This window comes from Myotis yumanensis, unplaced genomic scaffold (assembly GCF_028538775.1).
Source record: "Myotis yumanensis isolate MYYU_CA2020_CCGP unplaced genomic scaffold, mMyoYum1.0.hap1 SCAF_5, whole genome shotgun sequence".
Lineage (NCBI taxonomy): Eukaryota > Metazoa > Chordata > Mammalia > Chiroptera > Vespertilionidae > Myotis > Myotis yumanensis.
In genome coordinates, this window is record NW_027223756.1 from 5,602,262 (window position 1) to 5,625,479 (window position 23,218).

The 23,218-nt window shown below is 47.7% G+C and overlaps 2 protein-coding genes across 7 annotated transcripts in view; both read left to right on the forward strand.

Moving 5' to 3' along the window:
* The window catches only part of STK10 (serine/threonine kinase 10), a 76,507-nt gene extending 69,049 nt beyond the window's left edge, over positions 1 to 7,458 (forward strand). Inside the window, exons 16-19 of the mRNA XM_070414406.1 lie at positions 461 to 649; positions 1,197 to 1,322; positions 2,141 to 2,254; positions 6,316 to 7,458. Of these exons, the coding sequence (XP_070270507.1) occupies positions 461 to 649; positions 1,197 to 1,322; positions 2,141 to 2,254; positions 6,316 to 6,456 (570 nt within the window). The 3' untranslated portion in view covers positions 6,457 to 7,458. The remainder of the gene's footprint in view (positions 1 to 460; positions 650 to 1,196; positions 1,323 to 2,140; positions 2,255 to 6,315) is intronic.
* A 7,006-nt stretch (positions 7,459 to 14,464) lies between these two features.
* Positions 14,465 to 23,218, forward strand: part of FBXW11 (F-box and WD repeat domain containing 11) — a 101,208-nt gene continuing 92,454 nt past the window's right edge. For 3 of the 6 annotated variants that reach the window (XM_070414412.1, XM_070414411.1, XM_070414415.1), the window contains exon 1: positions 14,467 to 14,765. Coding sequence is in view for 4 of the 6 variants with exons in the window: in XM_070414411.1 (XP_070270512.1) it covers positions 14,721 to 14,765 (45 nt within the window). In the remaining 2 variants the exon portion in view is untranslated. Of the gene's footprint in view, positions 14,766 to 23,218 lie in introns of all 6 variants that reach the window. The other 3 variants (XM_070414410.1, XM_070414407.1, XM_070414408.1) reach the window with 2 other exon arrangements.

Consider the following 23,218-nt stretch of genomic DNA (forward strand, 5'->3'; position numbering starts at 1 on the left):
GTGGGTAATTCCTAACCTAAGCCACGGTGGCGGCTCCGAATCGGGTGCTCAATCCAGCTAGGAAGTCAGGGCAGGCTTCTTGCAAGAGGTGACACTGGTACCAAGTTCTGAAATACAAATATGTGTCAGGTGAAGGAATTTATCAAGACTTCTAAAAATAAGAACTGACACCTGCCATCAAAATGATAAACCATCCGTTTCAGTGTACATTTTGCTTTGAGATGTGAGCTTTGAAACGGCACGCCAGCATTGATTAGATGGCAGGGCATTTAGAAGAATCCACACTATTAACAATTTTTAAAGTGAGAACAGACAGTGTTACTTAGCAGCAGGTATGAAATGATACAGCCTTGCTCTGCTGAGCATTCTGGGCCAGGTGAGTCCTGGGCTCCTGGTGACACACCGTACACCCCGTGCCCGGAGCGCAGCTGACCTCGGCCCCGCTGCCTGTCCCCCTCAGGAGCGGGAGCAGATGCAGCGCTACAACCAGCGCATGGTGGAGCAGCTGAAGGTGCGGCAGCAGCAGGAGAAGGCGCGGCTGCCCAAGATCCAGAGGAGCGAGGGCAAGACGCGCATGGCCATGTACAAGAAGAGCCTGCACATCAGCGGGGCGGGCAGCGCTGCCGAGCAGCGCGAGAAGATCAAGCAGGTAGGCCCGTGGTGTGCGGGAGCGGGCACAGGTCAGGTTTACCTTACAAGGTTGGCGAACATAAAACAGAAGGTGCCGCAGAGGGTCTTGGAAAGAGGTGTGCAAGTCACACAGCTCAGAAGCCTCATAACCTCCCCGGACCCCTCTCTGGTGGACAGAGGAAGCTTGGCGAGACCTGCGCATGCCTGCTCCCTCACACTGCAGTGCCTCTATCCTGCAGCTTCCTCTGCTGCTAACCCCTTCTCATCCACCACGACCCCACTCGCATGTCACCAGTGTGGCTCGGAGACCGGGAGGCGCTCCTGTGGCTCCTGCGTGGTACACACGCTGTCCTAGCACACGTCACAGCACAGTGTCCTGTCCCCACCAGCCTCGAGGGCAGGGGCTGGGTCTCAGCTCAGAGGGAGAACTTAAAACAGGGGAGGGGGGCACAGCCTGAGTGCTGTGGGGTACTAGTCCCTCTGACAGGGCCTCCCTGGAACGGCCCGAGGTGGGCCCCCAGCCCAGCCTGAGGTCCCTGAGGCACCCACCCCTCTCTCTGTTGCAGTTTTCCCAGCAAGAGGAGAAGAGGCAGAAGGCAGAGCGGCTGCAGCAGCAGCAAAAACATGAGAACCAGATGCGGGACATGGCGGCCCAGTGCGAGAGTAACATGAGTGAGCTGCAGCAGCTGCAGGTACTGGCCTCCCGCTGCCCCCCTTGGCTCAGATTCCCCCAAGGCAGTCAGCTCCGGGACAGGGTCTCTGCTAAGAGGGAAGGCTTCTCGTCTGATGACCCAGGGTGCTACGCAGTTGGCCAAATCACCTCCCCTTCCCCAGCCATCGTTCCCACATCCATAAAGTGGGCGCGGGTGACAAGTCCTATTTTGCAGGATTGGAGTAAAGCTCTGACATGAGCTGAAAGTGCCTTGCCCAGGGCCTCACAGTGGGCAGGCTGCTGGATTTCTCAGTCATCACTGTGTTTTGGGAAAGGGTGTCCTAATGACCCTAATACCAGAACCAGATGCAGACAAGAAAGGAAAACTACAGACCGGTATCTCTCACGAACACAGATGCACAAATCCGCAACAAACTATTAGCAAACTGAATCCCAGGATTATACACCATGACCAAGTGGGATTTATCCCAGGCTGGTTCAACATCTGAAAATCAATTAGTGTAATCCTTGACATCAACAGCCTAAAAAAGGAAATTCACACGATCAGATGCAGAAAAAGCATTTGACAAAAGCCAACACCTGTTCATGATAAATACTCGCAGCAAACTAGGAGTAAGGGGAACTTCCTCAACTTGATAAAGAACATCTACAAAACACCTACAGCTCATCACCATCCTTATGGGAGAAGCTCAAAGCTTTCCCACGAAGAACAGCACCAGGTGTCCTGGTGCTGCCAAGCCCTTTGGTGGCCCCTTTCCCTAGGGATACCCCTGACCACCCCCTCCCCACTTCCTGGCTCCTGAGGTTCTTACCTGTTCTGCCCGGAATTCGTTCCAGAATGAGAAGTGTCACCTCCTGGTAGAACATGAAACCCAGAAGCTGAAGGCCCTGGACGAGAGCCATAACCAGAACCTGAAGGAATGGCGGGACAGGCTTCGGCCACGCAAAAAGGTAACCGTGTCTGGGCTGGGGGCTCAGAGGTAGGCTGTGCTCCATGCTGTGCCACAGGTGTCTGCCTAGGAGGTGCATACAGATAAGACACACATTTATAGGTTTATTCTAAGGAACCGGTTCACACAGTTGTAGGGGCTGTAAGCCTGAAGCCTGCAGGGCAGGTCTCGTCAACCTAGGGATGAGCTGGTGTTGCAGTCTTGAGCCCTCGAGTAGTCTGGAGGCAGAATTGCTTTTTCCTTATGGGGCCCTCAACTGGTTGGGTGAGGCCCACCCACGATACAGAGCAGCGGTTCTCAACCTGTGGGTCGCGACCCCTTTGGGGGTCGAACGACCCTTTGACAGGGGTCGCCTAAGACCATTGGAAAACACATATATAATTACATATTGTTTTTGTGATTAATCACTATGCTTTAATTATGTTCAATTTGTAACAATGAAAATACATCCTGCCTATCAGATATTTACATTACGATTCAGAACTGTAGCAAAATTACAGTTAAGAAGTAGCAACGAAAATAATTTTATGGTTGGGGGTCACCACAACAGGAGGAACTGTATTAAAGGGTCTCGGCATTAGGAAGGTTGAGAACCACTGATATAGAGGGTGATCTGCTTTACTCAGAGTCTACTGGGTTAAATGTTAATCACATCTAAATAATTCCTTCACAATGACATCTCAGCTGGTGTTTGACCAAACAACGGGGGTACCACGGCCTCACCCGGTTGGCAAGTAAATTAACCCTCACAGAGTCTCAGTGTGGTCACTTTAGATGTACGAAATGAATACTGTGCAGTGTTATGTGGAAAGTCACCAGCCCATGGTCCAGGCCAAGGACACGCTCATTTCCTTACACTCGCCTAATCTCTCTGAAGAGAGCGCTGCCCTGATTCTCTTTGGTGCTGTGGCCGGAAGCCCTGAGGTTTGTCCTGCCATCACCCATCAACTCAGCTTGCTGTAACTGTGGTCTGGCCAGGAGGCCGCTGCTCACCTCAGCTGTGTAACGGCCTTGGAAGTCCTTGAAGTGGGGCTGCCCTCCCTGTGCTAATGGAGCTTTCTGGCTGGAAGCTGGCCAGGGTCCCAGCACTTCCTTTTTGCAGGCCCACACACGTCAGTTTCTGTAACGACAGCCTGCTGAGACTTTCGATCAGTAATGCTCCTGCATAGGTTGACTCTGGAAAGGAAATAAATATCAACCTGCTTTCTTACCTGCGGGTTCTGTATACCCTTGGCACTTCCTGAGAAAGTTAGAAAAGGAATGGGTTACGTTGCCTCTAGCAACTGCCTCATATCCCAGATTGCTCCATGGGGATACCTGGGCTTCGGGGAGATATTACAAGTGTGTTTGAGGAGCTGGCATTGCATTTTGCTGAGGGGGCTGACTCTCCAGAATCCCCTATAGAATTGTTCTATCATTAGCGACCTGGGTTGCTGCTAAAACACTGACCCAGAGGTGATTTCCATTCTGGAATAAATGTCCTTTAACCCTCTTGCATTACAGTCAGCAGCCTTGAGATGCTGTCCGTGTATGGGTTCAGGGGAGATGACTGTGCATTGTGGAATATTTTTAGAAAAATTCAGATTTCTTTTGGTAAATACGGAATATCTTGTAGGGTCAATGAAGTGTTGCTTAGGTCATAGTTTGCGACCTCAGACAAGTTGGGTCTTCCCCCCTGAGCCTTGCTTTTTGGGGCTGTAAATGTGAATGACAAGTAGTCCCTAAAAGCAGGTGTTTGTAAACTACTGTCCATGGGCCATATCTAACCTACCACCTATATTTTTTTTAAAATATACTTTATTGATTTTCTTTCAGAGAGGAAGGGAGAGAGATAGTTAGAAACATCGATGAGAGAGAAACATCAATCAGCTGCCTCCTGCACACCCCCTACTGGGGATGTGCCCGCAACCAAGGTACATGCCCTTGACCGGAATCAAACCTGGGACCCTTCAGTCCGCAGGCTGACGCTCTATCCACCGAGCCAAACCGGCTAGGGCTACCCCCTGTATTTGAAAGTAAGATTGTATTGGAACATAGCTATGCATGTTCATGGATATATTGTCTGTGCTGGATACTGCACTGTAACTGCAGTGAAGCCGTGCCAGGCAGCTCACAGCCTGCCTACAAAGCCAAAAATATTTCCAGTTTGGCCCCTTACCGATACAGGGCTGTCATCTCCCGCCTTAGGTTACATAGAGGAAGAGATGTGGTTGGTAGAAGAGAACAGTGTGTAAGAGGCTTTGAAGTAAGAGCGACGTAGGATAAAGGCCCAGCTCTCCGTTACTACCCGTGAGACCCTGGGCAAGTTACTAAACTCTCTGTGGTCGCTATTAGAATCAAGTTGGTATTCCTGTAGCAGAGGTCCCATCTGATGGCCTATGGGCTAAAATTGGCTTACAGATCTTAGATTTGGCCAATTCATAGCAATTTAAATTTTTTTGAAAGTTACCAACTAAATTTTATTTATTTATTTAAAAAAATATTTTTTATTGATTTTTTTACAGAGAGGAAGGGAGAGAGATAGTTAGAAACATCGATGAGAGAGAAACATCGATCAGCCGCCTCCTGCACACTTCCCACTGGGGATGTGCCCGCAACCAAGGTGCATGCCCTTGACCGGAATTGAACCTGGGACCCTTCAGTCCGCAGGCCGACGCTTTATCCACTGAGCCAAACCGGCCACGGCACCAACTAAATTTTACATTAAAATCTGGATTTTGCCCTGAGTAGCTCAGTTGGTTAGAGCATTGACCCACTATGCCAAAGTTGTGGGTTCGATCCCTGGTCAGGGCACATACAAGAATCAGCCGATGAATACATAAGTAAGTGGAACAACAGACTGATGTTTCTCTCTTTCACCCCCTTTCTCTTTCTCTCTAAAATCAATCAATAAAAATTAAAAAAAAATCTGGATTTCCAGTTTCTTTTGAAAACCTAGGAACTCTGGTAACACTGGACCCATCAAACTACATGACAGCCATCAGCTAGAACAGAAAAGCTGCCCTCTTCAGACATGGCTGGTGCTCTTCACCGCAATGCAGTCCCCGTTACTCCCTACTGTCTCACGGCCAGCTCTCTCCACTCATGTAATCATCTGGCTGGCTCCCATGGGCACTGGGTTTTGTAACTTCTGTTGCAGGCGCTTAAACAGTATGTACTGCTTTTATCTTGCATATATGTTTGCTTGCCACGAACACTTTGATATGAATACATCCAGCAAAGGAGAACTTGAGCCAAGAGTCTGTGTGAATTACCAGAAATTTCAGATCACTCATGTCTGTAGCAGTTTTAACACGTGCTGGCCCATGTTCCCGAGTGAGCTGAGCCACACCCCAGCTAAAGTGCATTTGTTTACTTGCAGTGACTGGTGAATGCACACATTTACTAGACCTGTTTAGTATACGTAAAATTACAGAAATACATATAGAAAATTTTTCTGTGAATTAAACTCTTCATACGTGCTTAATTTTAATTACATGTATGTGTCTACATAAGTAAAAAACAGGTAAACTAATTTGTCAATTTTTTTAACATGCATTCAGAAAACCTCCTCTGTTATATAATGGATTTTTGGCTTTAACAGACACCCCTTCCCCTGAATTACTTCATTATATCAAGGTTTTACTGTGTTTTGAAAACAACTCCTGGTGATTTCTGTGGGGCAGGGCCCTGGCTGGGACACTGTAGAACTCAGACATTGCTGCTCCCCTATTAAATCTCTCTCCCCATCTTCTACCTCAGGCTTTTCTCCACTCCTCCGGCTGTTTTCCTGCCAGCAGATTTGCACCTGCTTTCCCCACACCCCATGTAGACTGGCATTGCCCCAGACTGTAGCCCTGGGCTTACAGGAAACTCCTATGTGGCTGTGGCAGGAGGATGGAGGAGGTGGTGTTTACTTTCTGGGTGATAAGCTCTAGGGAAGGAAAGAGGGAAGACCAGGTGACCCAGGCACCAAGGCCCAGGAGGGCAATTCCCAGAGAAGGCCTCCGTGGTGGGGGTCCTGAGGTTGGAAGACCTGTGTCCGATGGAATCTGAGCTCCATCTACCCTCTCTCTGTCTTAGGCTCTGGAAGAAGATCTGAACCAGAAGAAGCGGGAGCAGGAGATGTTCTTCAAACTGAACGAGGAGACCGAGTGCCCGAACCCCACCACCCCAAACAAGGCCACCAAGTTCTTTCCCTATAGCTCTGCTGATGCTTCCTAACAGCCGCCCGGGGCTGTGGCTGGCAGGCTGGCGGGCCGGTGGGCCCTCCCACTCTCTGTGAGCAAGTCACTCAGGACCCCTCCCTCTCGCTTCCGCACCAGCTCGAATCCAGCCCCTTGCCCGAGTGACCCGTGTTCCTGACTTTGTGCTCTCATGGAGGATCGCCTACTTTTAATATATGTTCTCTTTGAACCCCAGGCCCCTTCGAGCAGTCAGCGATTCGGGTTGTGGGTGTGGTCAGGGTCCAAGAGGAACGAGTGTGCTGTAGCCTCGAGGCCCCTCCTGTTTGCCAAAACACCAGTTTTTGCTGTCTGTGGGTGCACAGTGCTGCCGCTGAAGTCACCATGGGCTCGTCCATATGCTGTAATTCTTGGTGGCTTTTCAGCCATTGCCTGCAGTGTCAGACAGGAATCATGGCTCCTCGCAGCCAGCTGCTCAGGGGGTGCCCTCATTTCTTCACTTCCCCAATTTGCTTTCCTCTTGAGGCCATGTCTACAATGGGCGAGAGCCAGAACTGTTCATTCTCCTGGTCCCAAGTCTTTCATGCCATCTTGTGTTTCCCACTTCCTGCACACACACTCACACACACACACACACACACACAAAGGGCTTGGGCCCCTGGGCCACTCGTACCAGGTGGGCCGGAGCACATTTGCTGCCTGAGCCACTGAGTATGTTAGGTGGAGCCGCTGGTATGGGGCATGTTGGCACCAGAGGCACAAGATGGCACAGGGTGAACAGTCTGTGATTCCTTTTGGCCCCCATGTGGTAGTGTGTGTTCAGGGACAAATGGGTGTGTTCACCCCCAGCACTTCCACAACCCAGTCTGTTTCCATCTCACATTTGCCCAGGTGAAATGGGAAGGCTGTCTGCCTCTGCCCTGTGCTCCTCCTAGTTCTGGCGTCTGGCCTTAGACTTCAGAGGTCTGGCAGTCCTCAGGAAGCAAAAGCATCAGGGAGAAACGAATGCTTTTTGTGTGTCTATGCCCCCCCCCCCCCCCCCCCCCCCCCCCGCCCGAACATGGCAGAAGCAAAGCTTCTGTAGCTCAGACAGAATCCTGGACCTTTGGGTAATCAGTTGGCCTCCCAAAGTCTGATCCCCAAGGCTGCAGTGTCGATAACCCAATGAAGGCAAATGCTCAAACTGGCATTCGGCTTCTTTACAAAGAAAGCTTCTTCGTCTTGATTTCTAACTTGAAACAAATATAAATGAATGGCTTCTTCAGGAAGATACCTGCTTTAAAGAAACAGGAGAGAGAACTGAAGGTGATTTTGAGAAATCATATGGGCACATTGAGTCTGGGTGCTAATCTGCTAGTGACAGAGTTAATGCCGCCCCTGGGAGGACTTTCGCCTTCTTCATTCCTTATGGTTAGGTTCGAAGCTTTGTCTTTCTAAAGCAAAGTCTTAGCACTGGCTGTAATCCTCTTCTGGATCTTGCAAAGGGAGAGTTGCCGTTCGAAAGGAGGGACGCGGGGTGCCCTTCTCACAGATGCAGTAAAGATGCTCTGGAGGCCCTGGGACGGCGATGGTCCGCTCAGGTTAGTGAGCATTCAGCTTGCCTGCTTCCGGGTTTGACCCACATGGGACACTGGTCAGGTATCAACAAATGAAACAATTGTCCCTTTTGATTTTCTTAGGTGCACAGGTGCTGGAAAATGTGAACCAGCAGCAGTGTGACTACAGAGCGTAGACCCAGTTCTGCCAGGGGAGGCCGGTACTGGCAAATGGCCAGGTGGGGCTGATTTGGGCTTTGTTTACAACATATTGCCTTTTGCAGCCTGGGGTGTGAGAATGAGTATTAGGTCTTAGGGCTCAGGCAAGTCCTTCCCCTACGTGACTTGCCACTCACGTTGGAATCGTGTTCGAGTTGCTGTTTCCCTGCTCAGTGCCACCGGAGCCCTAACAGGTTCCCTGTTCTTTCTGGACGGGGTCTGGTTGGGCCTTCCGGCCTCACAATTGAGCCAGTGTGCACTGCCCATCACGGAGAAGGCCCGCCGTGTTCCTCAGGCCCCGTGCTAACGTTTCCTCTGTAAGGGACAGAAGAAACTGTTCTTCCTTTTCCGTCAGTTTATGGCAGAGTATATATAACTAACTTATATGTTCCCTTTATGAAGGATAGAAGTTATTTTTATGTAGTTTCCAAACTTTATACAAAGCTTTTGTAAAATGTTCTCTGCAAAGTTAACTGCAAGAATGTAAATATGCTTCTAATAAAATAACAAAGGGAGAAACTGTTTGCCTTTGGGGTTCTTCTCTTGGGCTGGAGTGGGAAAAGCAGGGCACACTTCTCCACATTGGCCAGGCAAGAAGGGGTTTACCAGCTCCTGAGTACACTGGTCATACAGCAGGTCTGACTTTAGGTTGTCTGTTCTGAAAGTCACGCCTGGCTGTGTGTGTGTGTGTGTGTGTTTTCTCTACAGACATTAACTATTATTCTCATTTAACAACATTCAACCACCAAGGGTTTTCACATATTAATTGAATCCTTTCAATAACCCATGAGGAAGACACCGTCATTCCCATTTTATAGATGAGGAAATGAGAACTCAATTCAATCAATTTTGTTAAGAACAAAATATTGGGAACCACCTGACTACTAAAAGGATTTTTTATATTGTCACTGGAGAAATTCAGTTTCTCAGTTTCTCGGAGCATACCAAAGACTCTACCGAGATTTAATAAATGAATATTAATCATTCCTGCATAGCAGAGATCATCCTGTTTGTTCAGCGAATTCTACTTCATTTCTTTTTCAGTCACACAGAAGAGCACATCCTTTAGCAGCTCTTCCAGCCTCTTAGGACTGAGTGAGTGGGCACTGACCAATGAGCAGTGAGCAGGAACGACTTTCTGAGATAAGGCAGTTGCTAGCTAGTGCAGCTCCCCTCTTTCCCATTAATACCGGAGACCATGAATTGCAGATGGTCTAACTTTAAGATAGAGAGCTGGCTGACCACTTTGGACTTCACACAAACAGATATGTGTATTAAGGCGTGAAAACGTAGTAATGGGTCAGCTTGGCTAGGAAACTACATTTCTCTGAATTTTGTTCTTGTCTGTTTCCGATTAGGGTGGGCCACAAGGCAGATTCCTGTGACGGATTTGGGGTGGGGGTGGGCGGAAGTGGAAATGCAGTCATTTTGTAGCCCAAACACATCTCTGTCGATCAGCTCACTCACCCCCGTGGTGTGAGGAGTGGCTGGTTCTGCAATGGCTCCACATGCCCTTAGACTTAGAGCCTCCTTTCAACTTCTCTGATTCCTGGGCCAGGTGTGGGTGTTCAGCGCTGTCACACAGGGCTCCCGCCTCTGCAGGACATCCATAGCACCAAGGTCAGGGGCAATAAGAACCGACAGGTTTCAGTCTGACCCCAGTTCACCTATGCTTCTCTCCCCAACCTTCCACCCATCTCCCCTTCCTGACTTGCTTGCCCCGTGGACTTTAAGACCCAGGATTGCCCAGGAAGACAACAGCCTTAGAGATTGCTTAACTAGTTTTGACAATTATATAACATCAACTCTTTGTAAAATATTCCTTAATTCACTCTCACTGGTTCTGCATCTCTGATACACAGGGTAATCTGCTCATGTGGCATAGTGTATTGTGACTAATTCAACTTTACTTTTCCAATTGCCGGTGTCCTATTTAACCTAAGTTTAAAAAGGGTAGGGGAAAATACAAATATTAATTTCAATATGTTTGCCAATAAGTGAACTGATGAATGTTTGTACTTATGTGCTTTAAATATATTTTCCACACAATCATGGAACCAAAGATTTAACTAATCTAACAACCCATTATTGGCAATGCCAATCCTATTGAACCAGTCAATCAAATTAGACTGTCAGAAAGTCTGGCTTTTTCAATCCAAATAAATGTGCAAATATATATAGTTCATGATATCTTCCCCCCCCCCCCCCCCCGAATTCTACAGATCGATCGATAAGGCAGGAAGCCTTGTCATGTGGATAAAATACAGAGCTGCTACCTTCAATACAATCTTACCAACACCCTTATGATTTCACAAGATTCTCCCTCGAAAGACCTGCCCTCTTGGACATTAGTGGAAACGAGTTGCCACAATTCAGTGTGCTATCCTCCTAACTCATCGTCACAGGTGAAAGTACATCATCTGAACATGCCACAGGTCGGGGCTGGCACGCAGGAAAGTGCCTGCTGAGGTGCCACTGAACTCACTGGGAAGCCACCTCCTGGATATCCCCGCCCCCGGGGTATGCCTGTGAGTTACAGTTCTGCAAACGGTTGCTGTGTGCCACGAAGGCCAGAAGGAAGAGGATGTGTACTGGAGCCGGGAAGAGAAGTCCTTTCATCCTGCCGTGTCCCCTGTGGTGCTCTATTGACAGAGTTAATCACTGTGCCAGCTGGCAGAGCAGAAATAGTTACAGGGTTCCACTCCAGGCTTCCCCTACCAGCACAACAAGAGATTCTTTTATTTTCATCAATGTTTATTTTGTTGTTAATTCTCACCCAAGGATATTTTTCCATTGATTTTTAGGGAGAGTGGAGGAAACACAGAGAGAAACATCAATGTGAGAGAAACACATTGATTGGTTGTCTCCTGCACAAGCCCCGACCAGGGCCCAGGCCAGGGAGGACCCTGCAACCAAAGTATGTACCCTTGACCGGAATCATACCCCGGACCCTTTGGTCCACAGGCCGACGCTCTATCCACTGAGCCAAACCGGCTAGGGCTCCCACTCCAGTCTTAAAAAAAAATGTTTATATTAATTTTTGAGAGAGGAAGGGAGAGGCAGAGAGGCATTGATATGAGAGATAAACTTGGATCGGTTGCCTCCCGTACACACCCTGACTGGGGATCAAACCTGCAACCTGGGTATGTGCCCTGACCAAGAATCTAAACACTGACACTCTAACAGCCAGCCAGAACAGAGGGTTTAACTGTTGAGAGAAGCTGGAGATGCGGATTTTAAAATGTGAAAGTGTCAAATTTTAGAACAATAGAAAAGACAGTGTGATACACATATGTCTTGAGATCATATTCAGCTCATGACTCCTCCCCTAACCCTATGTGCTAGGCCGCGTGGAAAGTGCCGGGGCCTCAGAAGTCTGGTTGGCTGACCCACTGGTGGCTCCCAATGAACTGGGACTCCGTACCTTCCCACACTGACCTGGGCTGGGCCCATATGACCAATGAGGCAAGAGCAAAGGCTTAATAAGCATTTGCTCATTGGGGCCATGTCCTCTAGAGCAGTGGTCGCCAACCGGTGGTCTGCGGGCTACTGGTGTGGTCCGAGAGGTCTGAAAGGTTGGTGACCGCTGCTCTAGAACCTAGAATCTAGATCAGCCGTGGGCAAACTACGGCCCGCGGGGCAGATCCGGCCCGTTTGAAATGAATAAAACTAAAAAACAAAAAGACCGTACCCTTTTATGTAATGATGTTTACTTTGAATTTATATTAGTTCACACAAACACTCCATCCATGCTTTTGTTCCGGCCCTCCGGTCCAGTTTAAGAACCCATTGTGGCCCTCGAGTCAAAAAGTTTGCCCACCCCTGGCCTAGATTCTAGAAAGCTAATTATCCTGCAGAAGCCGGACTGATGATAACCCAGGTGGAAAGGGAGGCCCTAGAGCGGTGGTTCTCAACCTTGGCTGCACATTAGAATCACCTGGGAATCTTTTTAAAATCCTGATTTCTGGGCCTCCTCCTCCGGAAATTCTGTTTCTTTGTTATGGGGTGGGGCCACAACATTAGTAACAAAGAAACAGAATTTCCAGAGGAGGAGGCCCAGAAATCAGGATTTTAAAAAGATTCCCAGGTGATTCTAATGTGCAGCCGAGGTTGAGAACCACTGCCCTGTAGGCTGTTTTGATGAGCTCCCAACTGATTTCAGTCCCACGAGTAACCGGAGCTTACACTATGTGGGCTCAGCTGAATCCAGTCAACCCACACAGTTGTGAGAAATACTATAATATTTTAAGCTACTAAGTCTTAAGGGTGTTTTATGATGATGCGATAGGTCACTGAAACACCGCTCATTTATTGCAACTGATTTGTTTTACTAACGAATGTCCCGAGGCCCAGACAGGGGAGGGGACCCGATGAAATTCGGATAGCAGGTTAATGGCAATCACTTTCCAATCCTATTGCTTTTCTCTCAGTTCCCTTGGTGGAAAGCACTAGACAGGGGGCATGGAACTTTAAACGCCAACTGCGAGGCGCTTACACGGTGTCCTGCATGCCCCAAAACAAATAATAACCTGGACCTTAGAAGTGGGGTTTCTAGCTCATTTAGTCCCCTCACTGTACAGGTGCAGAGAATGCAAAAAAAAAAAAAAAAAAAAACACGTGAGAAAAGAGAAAGCAGCCCCTGACATTTGGACGCTGGCCTGATACCCTAAGTGATACCCACACCTGGCCCAGAAATCAGAGAAGTTGAAAGGAGACTCTAAGTCTAAGGGCATGTGGAGCCATTGCAGGTTCTCAACCTTCTGGCCCTTTAAATACAATTCCTCATGTTGTGACCCAACCATAAAATTATTTTCGTTGCTGATTCATAACTGTAATGTTGCTACTGTTATGAATCGTAATCTAAATATCTGATATGCAGGATGGTCTTAGGCGACCCCTGTGAAAGGGGTCGCGACCCACAGGTTGAGAACCGCTGCCTTAGAGCCAGGCCGCTCTATTACTACATGACATAGCCTCGCCTTCTGAGCCAGGCCTCGTGCTCCTGTTGAATAGAGTCATTTCACACAACACAGACCCGACTAGGCCATTCTGTAACCCTGCCGGGTCAAGACAAGAACAAGACCGCTCCTTAATGGTATCTGAACATACACACTGCCCGACCCCCACCCCCTCCCAAACGACCACACATCCAACCCCCCTCACTAATAGGCGGGACTGCTGCTCATTGGCCAATGACAGCTTTACCCTCGGTGTCCCGGTCCTCCCTTCCAGGTCAGAGGGACTGAGACCCCCAACCAGAGGACCACTCCTGCCTCCGGGCACCACCTAATCCGGGAAGAGCCTCACTTCCTCAAACCCGCTCCCAAGTCACCTAAGGGCCCTCCCTGCGTCGTCCCAGCGCCCCCCCCCCCCCCCGGGTGAGTGTTCGTCCTCCTCGCAGTGACCAGCCGGACACCCAGCTGGCTCGGCCACTGCTGCGTCCCTGGTGGTTTCTGATGGAAGACACTGATGACACAGTTCGCAGAGCCGGTGACGGAGTTCGCGAGGCGTCTCCAGGTCTCCAGCCGCGTTCTTTCTCAGCGCCCGTCACTCTTTTGGTTAATACCCACCCCCCACCCCCGACGCCCCTAGAATTAAGCTCCACGAGAACAGAGACCTTGTGTGTGATGTTCAGAGCTGACTCAGTGTCTAGACTGGTAACCGGCAGTGGCTGGAAGTTTTCTGAACGAATAAGTGAGTAAGAAGGGCTCAATGTACGCAGCTTCCCTTGCATCTCTCGGCTCCTCCCAGTTCGTGGTGCATAGAGACAGCGAGCGCCACAGCTCATCCCCACAAACCTCCTCTTCCCCACCTAAACCTCCAAACACCCCACCGGATGCCCGAGAGGGATGCCCCTTGTCGACCCTCCTCCCTTGCCGAGCTTCTCTCGCCGGCCGGCCCTCTCCCCCACCTGAGCCCCAAGCCCATTCCCTTCTAAAGTACCTAGAATCCACCTGTCTCCAACACGTGTCCCTACCACCAGACGCGCACTGACCAGACTAACCCCTACCTAGGCGTCGAATGGGCGCCGCGAACACTGACCGCGCATGTGCGGAAATGGGTCGCATACGCAGAATCTCTGACAAGTGAATAGTGGGGCTCGGACTTTCCGTTCCGGTCTGAGTGGCCTGTAGGTCCCAGGAAGTCAGGAGGAAGCAGCGGAAGGAGAACCCGCGCGCAGGGTTTTCTGGGACATGTAGTCATGGAACTACCGAGGCTCTATCTGGAGGGAAACCTTAAGTCTGCACTTCTCGCATTCACTACCCAGTGCTGCTTTCGGCTCAGAATTCAGCTCCGAGCTGCCAGGAGAGGTCGGCTTCTCGTTCCCACAACGCTCTGCGGAGCACGCGGCGTTTGTTGGGAGCTGTAGTTCTCGCTCTGCGTACTGCGTCCACCGAGGGGGAGGGCGGAGCTGCCGGCGGCCCGGGCGGGCTGGCAGCTAGAGTGGGTGCGATTACCGCCTCCGCCTCTGCCGCCTCCGCCGTCGCCTCCTCCGCACGGGCGGTTCGCTGCTGCGCGGGGAGAGCGAGGCGGGGCCGCCGGGGCCGCCATGGAGCCCGACTCGGTGATTGAGGACAAGACCATCGAGCTCATGGTGAGTGCGGCCCGCTGGACCGTCTGTTCTTCCGTCCGCCCGGCCCCGGGCGGGCCTGCCCACATCAGCGTCCGGCCCCGGCCCTTCCCCGCCGTCTCGGCCCCTTCCCCCCTCCCCTCGCCGCCTTCCCTGGCCCCGGGCCCGGCGCGGTCCCTTCGGATCCCTCGAGATCTCAGGCCGGAGGTGGCCCGGCCCCCTCCGGCCCCTCGGTTCTCCTCCCTCCCCCAGTCCTGTCTCGGGGCCCATCTTTCGAACGACCCTCGCTCGCTAATGCTGTGGCCTTAGCTCACACTCGCTCTAGCATCTCCTTCTCCTGCTCTGAGAAGTGGATTTATTTTTTCTCCTCTATTTCTCCGGTCCAGGCCTGCACCGCTCTTGCAAGCCCCACTTAGGCCGAGTGAGGTGGTGATGGGAGGGGGGACGGAGGAGATCGGCCAGGGCCTCGGGCCTCCGCGCCCTAGCAGGGGTCTCCCACCTTCTCCCCAGCCTAGAGCCGTGTAGGTGCCGGGATAGGCCCTGCGGGGCGGGGGTGGGAAGCTCCGGGGTGTGAGGCTGTGGCGGATGAAGGGCCTCTTTCCCGGACCTCGGTGATGTCCGGCTTCTCGGACAAAGGGTTTCCTACTGGGCCGAGAGGGAGGTTTGCATAGCGAGGCCCCAGGTACCCTGGGTTCCATCTCCCAGGAGTAACTTCACGTTGCCAGAGCAGCTTTAGGAAATTGGGGAGGAGGGGGGGAGGGTTGTCCTCATGACTGCCGCCCGCCTGTTCTTTCTTCTCCAAAAAAAAAAAAAAAGAGAGAGAGAGAATCCTCAGCCCCTGGGGGAGCGATCACTCTTCTGTTAACAACCATTTCTAGCCAGACCAGACCTCGTCCCCGCGGACACCCCGATCCCTTTCCCCCCTTAGGACTTGGAGCCGGAAGGGTTTTTATTTATTTTATTTATTTTTTATTTTAGAAACGGGACCATGAGAGATTGGCTACTTGGTGGATGATTGGGTGGGAGAAATAAAACATGGCAGCTTATCACCTGCCAATTTGAACGTTAAGGAAATCAGACTGGGCTGGGGAGGAAGTCAGTGCCTCAGCAAGGACAAGCCCGGGGTTTCTTCCTGTGGAAACCTTGACAGTTTCTTTGTATCTCTCCCGACACGGTAACAGCTTCCACCCCGGGAGGGCCGAGGGGAAAGGTGAGAGTGTGCTTAACCCAGCCGCATGTTTTCCCAGCCAGATGGTCTCCAGCGTGAAAAATGCTCATTGAGTCAGTGATTCCACCGGGTAGGGTCGGTGACATCAGATCCACTTCCCCCATTGAACGCTATAAATAATAAATGGTGACACTGAAAGTCTGATGGAGGGCTGCGTGGTTTCCGTGGACGATGGTGTCTGGGGAGTGGAGAAGCATGTTATAAAAATGGAAGTACAGTAGCGTCAATAGGGAGGCCGCTTAATATTTGCTGTCCCTTGCCTAATTCACAGGACTAGACTTCTCCAGCATTCTTTGGTACTATGAAAAAAAAAAAAAAAGCTCTAGTAGTTTCTAATGTGTGTGTGTGTGTGTGTGTGTGTGTGTGCGCGCGTGTGTGCGCACGCACACGTGTGGTTGCTTTTTAAGGGATACTGTCACTTGTGGATTTTTATTTGATTTGCATTTGTTAAGTAATTTTTTCCTCCTCCGTATAATTTATGGAGCTATTGTAGTCAAGCCTTTGGCATTCTGCAACCCTGTAGATTACTTTGGTAAAATGTCTTCGGGAGAATGACAAATGTGGTCCATAGTCTTACGGGTGTATTTACAGTACTTCATAGTAGAAAACGTGGGTCTCGGTACCTCTTTAACGTTGGCTGTTCTGTGCTCCTTTCACTTCTAATGATTTGAAAAATAACTAAGTGTCTTTATTTTCAAAAGAATTATAAGAAACACAGTGTAATCTGCTTAGTGTTTTTGGGTGTATGGTTAAAAAAGTCCTCAGCCTAAATTTACTGTCTTTTTATGCTCAGAACTTAAAAACGTCTTGATTTTACAAGATTGTGCTTGTCTCTGGTCAGAAAAGATATGTCAGCCTTTTAAAGACATTATAATCTGGGACTCTTAGAAAATTTAATATAGAATTTAGTAGTTAAACTAGATAAATTTTAAAATGGCTTTTTATATACAGATTTTGATATTCCCTCAAAGGGATAGCCGTTAAGACTTTTAGGCAATGCTTTTCATAAACATATATGTATTTATTTTAGTGTAGTAAACAGCACAGCTACTTAACTGATCCAGTAAATCCAGGATCAGATGTAGGAATGGTAAAGCCTTAAAATCTAATTGCATGTGGCTTTCTGTGTTCACCACATTTTAATTAGTTTTCAGAAGTAGGTTCAAAATATTTTTTACATTGGCTTCCAAAGAACATGATTGAAGGAGGGGAAGGGGTTAAGCTTATGCTATTTTGAAAGCCTAAAGTATGAAATATTTTTAGATTGTTATGAGTCAGCTTCAGTGCTCAAATATTTGTGATTGTGCTGCCTGTACCAGTTTGGCACTTAATGGTTAACAGGATAACTTCCATTTGGTGTTTCAGAGCGTGCTATATTAAAGTGAGGAGACGGACTTCTTGGCTGTCTCCAACTTCTTAATCTTCATCCCTCTACTTTCTTTCTTTGTGACTCTCCTTTTTTCCTTGCACTTTTATTTATTTTAAAAAATATATTATTATTGATTTCAGAGAGGAAGGGAGAGGGAGAGAGATACAGAATCATCAACAGTAAGAGAGAATCATTGATTGGCTGCCTCCTTCACACCCCCTAGTGGAGATTGAGCCTGCAGCCCAGGCATGTGTCTTGATGGTAATGGAACCGGAGACCTTTTGGTGCATGGGATGGCCCTCAACCAACTGAGCCACACCAGCCAGGGCTCAACTATATACTCTTGATTGTGACAATTATATTTACAATTGCTGATGGTGAATAATTTAGCCACCTAATAACTTTTATGACCTTATATTGGCCCAATACTACACCTTGTTTATGGGACTGTTTTTCAAACTTCTGGATTTGGTAAAATCAGCTTTATTATTATTAACTAGAGGCCCAATGCACGAAATTTGTGCACTGGTAGGGTCTCTAGTGGCTGCCGACCAGGGCCTTCCTCCCTTTCCCCGGCTGGCTCTGCCCCCTGGTTGAACTCCCAGACGAACTCCTAGTCGAGGGGACAATTTGCGTATTATGCTTTTATCATATAGGACTAGAGGCCGGGTGTACCACATTCATGCACTGGGGCAGGAAAGGGGTCCCTCAGCCTGGCCTGCACCCTCTCACAGTCCAGGACCCCTTGGGGGATGTCCACCTGCCGGCCAGGGATGGGGTCTAAGCCAGCAGTCACATATCCCTCTTGCAGTCCAGGGCTCTTGCAGTCTGGAACCCCTTGCTCCTTACTGCCCTCCTGCAGCGGCGCTCCCCCTGTGGGAGCACACTGACCACCAGGGGGAAGCTCCTGTGTTGAGCGTCTGCCCCCGGGTGGTCAATGCGCGTCATAGCGACCGGTCATTCTGCCGTTCGGTCGATTTGCATGTTAGGGTTTTATTATATAGGATGAGGTAGAAAAATAGTAACCATTTTAAAATATATCAGATTCACCGGTCTATGTCTAGTGCAGTGGACTTCACTGGAAAAAATGAGAGTTGTGCCTATGTATCACATGATATTTATTAACACCTGAGTTAGGGTATGAAGCCCTCATTACTAGAAAGCACTCACAGAGCTGCTAACTGGAAGAGAAAGATGGATAATCTTCTGTTAGAAGATGGCAGAAGTTGATGCTAAAAGATTAGGAAGATAATTCTGCCTCCTCTGTGGGTGTGAACTCATCCCTTCCCCAACCTTTACATCAGTAACGGGCAGTTTGTACTCTCCTGTTAGCTGTTGAATGGTTCCCCTCTTTGCTAAGGGACCCTAAGTGAGCCATTCCTTGTTCTCTCTTGAATATAGTAATATAAGTACAATGCATCGGTGTGATAGCGATGCTTTTTTAGAGCTGTTGAAGCAGGGCCACAGGCCATGGAGATGAAAGAAACAAGTGAAGATATTGGAGCATTTCCTTTTGTTTCTTTTTGGATTTTCTCCCTGCCTGTCATTGGCTGTCTAAGTAGAGTGAGTGGGTTGTTTAGTAACTCCTTTAAGAAATGGGATCCTGAGTCTAGCTGTGTGCTGATTTTCCAAATGCAGATTAAATAGACAAAGTAATGTTTAAGTGGGTTCACATGAAATAAACAGTATACGTATTCACAGGCCGCATTGACCTGCCTCAAGAGGCTGTGGCTCACATAGATTACTTTTTGCCCCCGATTTTGAAGTAGGTAACATGTCTGTTCAGATTTGACAAAAACAAACAAACAAACAAACCATGACCCAGCACGCAAGTCCTGGCACTCTTGACCCCTGATGCTATGCCCTGAAAACTGAGAGAGTTGGCACAGGAGCCCGTTATATAGGTTCACAGAATAGCACATATGTCCCTCTGAGTCGTGCTGTTTGATTCTATGAATTCTAGAAACAAACTTTCTGTGCTGGGAGGTGTCTGGGATCCTGAGTTCCATCTGGTGATATTTACACTTTTAAGGGAAAGCAAGCATTTCAAGTCCTATTAATTCCGGTTCCAGCCTCCCTCCTGGCTTTTCTTCCCACATCCCTCAGTCCGTTTTCCAGCCAAAGCATGAAAGACCCGAGTTCTGATTGTGCTCACACTGTTTCCTCTGTGAGCACCAGTGTGAACTGACCTATGCCCATGTATTGAAGGCTAATGTCATGGGAAGGACCTAATAGCTGGCTCTCTGGCTAAATTGGCTTAGGTCAGATTTCAGCAATCCTCTCTTTTACCCAAGCTAATAAAGTCCTGTCCCTTCAAAACAATCTAGATGTCACCTCTGATGTCAATGTATGTTATGGTGGCAGATACCACTGGTTTCTTACCTATAGCACTGCCTACATCAGCCGTCGCCAGCTTTCGGACCTCACGGACCACCAGTTGGCGACCGCTGGCCTACATGATAGTCATTATTACATGAAATGAATAAATTCTGGCTTTTTGCATTTATTTTGTGGCACTTCACATATTCTGGGCTTGTATTCCTGTTTGTGTTCTCTATTAAATGATAAACAAACTCCTCACAGTGCCTTCTTGTAGTAGGTGTTTGGTAAATGTTACATTGAATTTTTTGGTTGATTGTTTACATGCATTATTGCTGTCTGCCTATATCTTAACCATCCTCTTTTCTGAAAATTCTCACCTATATCACTAATTCTCATAATAATCTGTTCCTAACGCTTAAAATACTTAACCATACCTTCCTGTTTATTATAAAAGCCTGTGATTGTGTTCAGTGGCTCTGTCTTATTGTCCTTTGAATACTTCATAATGCTTAGAACTTAGGTGTGTAGATGTTTTTTAATTTAAATTGTTAGGTGTGTTTTTTAAAAAATATATTTCTATTGATTTCAGAGAGGAAGGGAGAGGGAGAGAGAGAGAAACATCAATGATGAGAGAGAATCATTGATTGGCTGCCTCCTGCATGCCCCACACTGGGGATCGAGCCTGCAGCCTGGGCATGTGTCCTGACCTCCTGCTTAATAGGTCGACACTCAGCCACTGAGCTACGGCAAGTTAGGTTTTTGTTTGTTTTCTTCCTGTTGCGAAACCTTTTTAAGATTTCCTTTTGATAACCTTAAGCCAAGGGTGGAGATGAATAGAGGAGAAGAGACGTAAGGGGAAGCGGAGGGTGGTGTGTCACAGACATCCATAGACATTTCCACCATATTTATAGCACTCGACACAGATACACGTTGATATCTGCACATCCCGAGTGTGGTTGATAGAGTATTGAGGAAACCCAGATTCCTCTCTTATCTGTTGACGTGAACTCGCCAGTCGATACGTTCTGAGGTTCTGTGACCTTAGGGAAGCATGCTGTAGCAGAAAGGGTGTGGGCTTGAGAGTGACACCTGATTTCTAGCCTGACTCTGTCTCTTGCCAGCTGTGTGACCTGAAGAAAGTTAACCTTTCTGCGGTGTGAATTTATTATCTGGAAGAATAAGAAAATGTAGGTATTGTTTCGACTTCCTGGGAGGATTGTATGAGATAGTAGGTGAGGCTTGTCTCAGTACCTGCCTGCCATACTAACACCCCCACAGGTAAGTACAGGGACTGTATTTTGTAAAGGACAGTCAAGATAGTTGGTGTGAAGGGGTTTGCCCCCCCTCCCCCCAAGTTGTGCATCTATTTATTTGTGAAGCTTTACAGAAGCCTAAAATTCAGTTGTTTTTAGCCATTTTGGGGGAAAATGATGAAATCATACAGAATCAGTATTATCTTGGAAATCTGGGAAGTACTGTTAAAATGAGTAAGAACTACCACTTAGACACAATTAGACCTGCACTCTCACTTCAGAGAAATCCTGTTGGGGTTTTTAGGTAGAAAGAGACTGGTGATTAGTCACATTGACATTACGTTTGAATGGTTTAGGATTTTTGATTCTTGTTTTAGCAAAGCTGACGATTTGACCTTTAACAGACTAAGCAGTGCGTTTCATACAAGACTTCCTCCTGAGTTGCATTTGAGTTGTTCATTGAATTAGTTGACAAAGGGGGAAAACCTGTTGGTCAAGAATGTGCTTGTTCCCCTCAGTTAAGTTTCTGCTAATCACAATTGCCTAACAGGAAGTTTGTCTTTGTAGGCAAATGAGAGACAAACCAGGGACCTGACAGTCCAGTAGGGTATCTCTAACTGGATCTTACCATAATTTTAACAAAACTCAAAGATTGCAGAGTTCTGTGGTGTCAGCAGGAAGCATTTTCAGGACATTCCCTCTCAGGGTTAGTTAACAATGAACGCTTTCAAGCTGTGAAGTAGAAACCATAAGACATTAACATGTAAAAGTCTGTGAGTAGAGAGATGTGCAAATACTATAAGTGTAATGAATATAGGAACCATTCTCTTAATAGCAAGCTTCTGGTTCACAGAAGGAAAAGGAGAATTAAATGAGAGTTCTACTACTGAGAAAAAAGGAACTTGAGTAATTTTTACATTTTTAAGAGTTAAATTGAGAACACTTACCCGCTTGTGAGAACTAATAATAAAATACATTTGGTTCTGTGAAAGGTCACTTGGGGACTCAAAGAGGAAGGGGCAGAGGACAGGGGGACCTCAGTCTTTACACTCCTGGTCTGGCAGCTGTTGATCTTTATGTCTCTAGCCTAAGCCCTTCCACCAATTAGGCATTCAGTAAATGTTCATTTGAAGGGAAGAGGGGAAAATTAACTCCCTAACACAGGGAAAAGGCCTGGCAATTCTAGAGGTTCAGAAAGGAGTTCCTTAGCCAAATTGTTCTGGTTGTGTTTTGCTCCAGTTGTTCAGCATATTTGTTGTAGCACTAAGTTATACTTTGAGAAGCAGACTCCTGTTATGTTGCCTTAGTAGTTAGCTACTAACCATAGCCCACTATAGCTGCTTTTATCAAATCGGGGTTGCTATTATATTCCTTGGCTCCAGAGTAATCTCACTTAATGGGAAAAATCTGAGCACTCATTTTTTACTTGAGATTTTACTTACTAGTATGTGATATCTTTTAAGTTTTGGGTATTAAGATATTTCCATCTGATTATTCTGGGGAGGTTAATCATCGACTGGTATTTCAGTCACTTCAGTTGCTTTGCCTACAACCTGAAAAATCCAAACATCTTTAGTCATTGCCTATGAATTATGAAGAAACCTAGGAATTTAAAAATTCTTCAGTTTCAACTAGATTTGAGATTCTCGGTCAGAGACACAGTCTTTGCTTATAAACAGAGACTAGTCGGGCACCATTATACTGTGTTCTGTCTTCACATGAATACTGTAGGCCTTAGAATTACATGGCTCTTTGTTAATGAAATGCTTTCTGAAGTGGCAAGACCTCGGGAATTAGCTGTTCAGGATGGCTCATCTGGTTCAGTTGTATTTTCGTTCAGCTAGGCTGAAATATTTCCTCTTCTATACTGTTTTAGTTCTCCATTGGTGTTAATTAACTTAGGGACCTTTGAGAGGAAAGCTTCGTTTCATCTGCTCCGGAATCTTGGCCTTTCTAATCCTTGGACTTGGGTGCAGCCGTGCTCTGCGAAAAGGGCTTCGGCCATACTACCTAGGAGATGTGAGAGTTTGGGCCAGTTATTTCTTCACATCTTTTTAAAGAATTAAATGAGTAATGACTGTAAAGGGCTTGGCCCATTAGTAGTCCTTCAATAAAGCTAGGTATTTTAATTACTGCAGGAATATTTTGGCAATAGTGTGGCAATTGAAGTAGAAAATGTATGTGCAATAAGTTCACAGTCTTTGATTTTTAAGTGTTTATCTATGTCCTTCTGTTGAATGCCTTTCTCTTTCTCCCTTACAGTTTGTTTAGAATTTCCAGTCTAATGGAAAAGTTGGTGTGTAGT